The sequence below is a fragment of the Etheostoma cragini genome, chromosome 24 (assembly GCF_013103735.1).
Source record: "Etheostoma cragini isolate CJK2018 chromosome 24, CSU_Ecrag_1.0, whole genome shotgun sequence".
NCBI lineage: Eukaryota > Metazoa > Chordata > Actinopteri > Perciformes > Percidae > Etheostoma > Etheostoma cragini.
In genome coordinates this window covers 10660206-10664969 of record NC_048430.1, presented here as the reverse complement: position 1 = coordinate 10664969, position 4764 = coordinate 10660206, and the positions used below count along the sequence as shown (strand labels likewise).

Sequence of the window (4764 nt, the reverse complement as noted above, 5' to 3'; positions counted from 1 at the left end):
TTTTATATTCATGAAAACCGCGAAATTTCTAGGGCTGTCCTCTCTTTTTATGCTCATTCATGCTTAATTGCTCATTTCCAAGAAATTTATCAGCACATTTCTGGGGAACACAAGATTTAAAGGGGTGCATTCGCAGGATTCATTCTGTAGAAACTCAGTTTTACAGCTGGTTAATTTACATTTATATTGTGCTTTTCGAGTCTTAACCACCTCTCAAAGCGCACAGCTCTGTCAATTAAATCAACTAATCGATTAGTCGACAAAATCATATTTTAGTCGACTAAGTATTTCTTTAGTCGAGGACAGCCCTACAAATTTCGAAGTGGTTTGTTTGGTGTATACTTTTCCTTGTAGATATCAGTCTCGGACCCCCATCGCCAGCAGATGGGTCTGACCCAACAAATATCGCTACATGACAGCAACACGAGGAGGAAAACATAAATCAGCGCCTATGGTAGTGCAAGACTGACAGATCTATATGTCACAATTGAAATCCGACACATCGGACCAAATTTGCAATAACTATCAAGTATGGCCCATGTTTGAGCCGTACATAGTTGATTTCTCCCATAAAAAAGTCTCAAAAGTTCTCTAGTGTGAGTGATTGGGCGGGCCAGCTGTCAATATGGGTTATTACCCAGAGTACTTTGTTAAGGATCATGATTACCGTAACATCCAGTGTGACATTTAGGCCCTGGTTTAACAATTTAAGCGCACGGTGTGAAGAGCCTGGTGCAGGTGGGTTTAGGGCGGAAGAAAGGGTCCAAAAAGGTTGTACTTTGTGACTTAATTAATTCATAGATGTGTTCTGGGCGTAACATGCAATCAACCAATCAGTGTCATCTCCCATTCCTTTTGAAAGCCAGGTGGGTTTGTACCTTGGCACATTGCTGTTATGATGGTGGATTTGCTAAGCAGGAAGAAAAGATTTCAGGAGAAGAAACATATGGAAAAACAGAAATATGTGGCACAGAAACTTATGGAAAAACGGACATATATGGCACAGAAATGTATGGAAAAACAGACATATGTGCCACAGAAACTTATGTAAAAACGGACGTACATGGCACAGAAACTTATGGAAAAACGGACGTACATGGCACAGAAACTTATGGAAAAACGGACGTACATGGCACAGAAACTTATGTAAAAACTGACGTATATGGCAAAGAAATTTGTGAAAAAACGAACATATGTGGCACAGAAACTTATGTAAACAGGTACGTATATGGCACAGAAACGTATGGAAAAACTTACAGATATTGCACAGAAACATAAGGAAAAACTGACATATATGACACAAGCACAATGACACCAAAAGTACACGAGGTGAAGCAGGCGTTAAAATAAGAGCCCGACCGATAAAGGATTTTTATGGCCGATACTGACACAAATATTTGGTTATTTAATAATCCAATATTCCGATATATCAAGCGATATATATTATATATATATATATATATATATATATATATATATATATATATATATAAAAAAGAAGAAACACGTAACAAAACACAAACAAATTTCCCTAACATTAGTTATTTGTAGTTATTTATGAGTTCTCACTAAAATAATTTGATAATTTGTTTTATTGTCACAACAGAACAGAAGAAAATCTAAATATATTAAAGTTCTGGTAAATAAATTGTGAAAAAATACAAACTTAAGCTATCAAACTTAGTCCTTTGAACAAAAACACAATAACAAAAAAGGTAAACAGACTGTTGCCAACAGGGATGGTGTAGAGCACCCTCTGGTGGACAGACTATGCAATGGCAACATTGATAAAATGGTTGACTGTCCGTTTTTATTTTTTAAATATTTATATCAGAATCATTTATTTGTCATTATAAATTACTCTGATAGATGAATATTTAAATTTTTATATACATATAAATATTTTATCAGCCATTAAAGATCAGGAAATGCCTAATACCGGCCGATAATATCTGCCTTCCGTCTAATTTTATTATTAAATTATTCAGTTGTTAGTGCTGCATGACTACTCAGATTAATCCAGAACAGGACTACTATGTCCCAATGTCAATGTCAGATTTTGTGTTACTTATCATTTAAATTTACTGTGTGTACATTTAAAAAATGTGTTTTCATGTGCTTATCATGAAATGTCACATTAATTCAAATGTCCTTCATTTTGTCCCTAGGTTCCTGCTGATGGACCAGGACTCTACACTGGCCCCGTCTTCACTGCTGCGTCTACTGGCCCCCTGTTTTCTACGTAGACTCCACACAATAGAGGGACTGGCACATTCTACGTAGTCCATTCTCTCTTCAGTTGTGGGACAGAAAGGGATTTTTTGAGTCCTGCTTAATCACCGGTCCCTCATTTCCACTCTGGTCACTTATTGAAATAGTACATCAAGAACTCAACAAAAAGTTAAGGCACCGGACAGTGAGTTTGGCTTCAGATGACGCTGAGTATCTTGCCACGGATTCACCTGTGACTGAATTCATACCCGTCAACGTCACATTTTCTTTTAAACTACGTTCCTGACAGAGTGGCAGATATTTTTTTGCCGGGTTTTTAGGACTGCGAAAGAGTCTCCACCATATCAAAAGTGGATGGCATGTATGTATGTATATATGTATGTATGTATGATATAGTAGCATATCAGCCTGATGTGTATCAGCTGACCAAGTATAACCCTAGAACAGACACCAGTTTCACAGCAATGGATTGAGAAAATTAATATCTCTAAATTGGTGAACTTTTCGGTTGAAATTACATTTGTGGCCTGGCCTCTTTCTAAAAAAAAGAAAAAAAAAAAAAAAAAAAAAAGTTTCTTCTACTAGAGGCTGTTAAATTTGATGGATCTAACCCTTCAAAAATGTGTAAACGGAATAAAGATTATATTTATGTTATGTAGTAGAGGAAGCCAAAATGTGTTTTTGGCTAACATGCCTATGGAGAATGTGATTTAAGCTTCTTATAAGTGTCACCGTTTCTACGACTTAGCAGGGTGCTGACCTCCATTTCAGCCCTCCGGTACACACAAGAGTTGGGCGATTTTCCCGTAAAGTACCCTGTAAACACTGCCAGATGTTTCAGAGCTGGGTTATCTGCTGTGGTCTCCATCTCACACCCAGCCCATTGATTGCATAAAGTCACCATTTTCCACACAAAATGTTTTAACCATGGGCAGTAAGAAAAGAAAAATACTTCAAGATTCAAGTTTACCATCCCAAATGGATAAACTACTGCCTATAAAAATCTGTTTTACTCTGAGCATACTGTGTATAAGGCAGGTGTGGAGAATATTCCTTTTGAGTCATAAACTTGCATTTCTGACCAAGGTACCATCTCTACTGTAGATGCTCTTTTAAGATGTTTCTTATTGTTGACAAATGTAATAAATAGACCAAAGCCAACCAACTAACTGGGCCTGCTGAGAAGTATTATGTACGGAAGCCTGGAGAGGCAACTGAGAAAAAACATTGGGGTCCATTTTCCAAGTCTGATCTAACTTGTTTTCTCTCTTGTTTATGACATAAGAATAGATGAATAAAAGATTTTGCCAGAATAATCTTTCTAATCTATTCCCCCCCACCCCCTCCTCCTACACACTCCATTTCCACAAAGTTATCAGGTGAAATCTTTCTTTGTTGTAATACTCAATTCAGCCACAGGAGGCAGAAGTGCACCACTACTCATGTTCTTTACCCTCGTGTCAAATTTTACCCATTTTGAGAAAAAAAAAATCTATCAGAAAAATTACGCGGGATGTTCCACACAGTGATCGACCCACTGCTTTCTTTAAATGTGGATGTTTTGTTAAATTTTGTAGCATTCCAAAAACTTTTTAATGAAATAAAACCTGCGGACAAAAATGTCAGAAGGCACAGAAAAAAAATGACAAAAGAATCTAGGGGAAAAGCAACCAAGGTTTTGAAAAAGATAAAAGGTTTACATTTTTACCCAGAAAAACTAAAAAGTTGCACGGTTGACGGGAATATGGTTTTTCACACTGACAGCAAAAAATATATAATTGAGGGGGATTTTGTTTCCTCAGGAAAAATTTGAAAAATTTGAAAAATTTCCATCTTCATCCGCTTACCCGGTATCGGGTCGCAGGGCAGCATCTCCAGTAGGGGACCCCAAACGTTCCCTTTCCCGAGCCACATCAACCAGCTCCGACTGGGGGATCCCGAGGCTTTGCCAGGCCAGGTTGGAGATATAATCTCTCCACCTAGTCCTGGGTCTTCCCTGAGGCCTCCTACCCAGCTGGACGTGCCTGGAACACCTCCCTAGGAAGGCGCCCAGAAGGCATCCTTACCAGATGCCCGAACCACCTCAACTGGCTCCTTTGAACGCAAAGGAACAGCGGCTCTACTCAAAGATCCTCTCGGATGACTGAGCTTCTCACCCTATCCCTAAGGGAGACGCCAGCCACCCTCCTGAGGAAACCCATTTTGGCCGCTTGTACCCTGGATCTCGTTCTTTCGGTCATGACCCAGCCTTCATGACCATAGGTGAGGGTAGGAACAAAAATAGCCGGTAGATCGAGAGCTTTGCCTTCTTGCTCAGCTCCCTTTTTGTCACAACGGTGCGATACACGGAATGTAATACCGCACCGGCTGCTCCGATTCTCCGACCAATCTCACGCTCCAAACAAGACCCCAAGGTACTTAAACTCCTTCACTTGAGGTAAGGACTCACTCCCCACCTGAAGAAAGCACTCCATTGGTTTCCTGCTGAGAACCATGGCCTCAGATTTAGAGGTGCTGATCCTCATCCCAGCC

General features: G+C 39.4%; 1 protein-coding gene across 2 annotated transcripts in view; it reads left to right on the top strand.

The window, feature by feature from the left end:
• The window catches only part of LOC117939459 (protein SON), a 27590-nt gene extending 24669 nt beyond the window's left edge, over positions 1-2921 (top strand). For both annotated transcript variants that reach the window (XR_004655588.1, XM_034864828.1), the window contains one exon: positions 2169-2921. Coding sequence is in view for 1 of the 2 variants with exons in the window: in XM_034864828.1 (XP_034720719.1) it covers positions 2169-2246 (78 nt within the window). In the remaining variant the exon portion in view is untranslated. The remainder of the gene's footprint in view (positions 1-2168) is intronic.
• The last annotated feature ends 1843 nt before the right edge of the window (positions 2922-4764 follow it).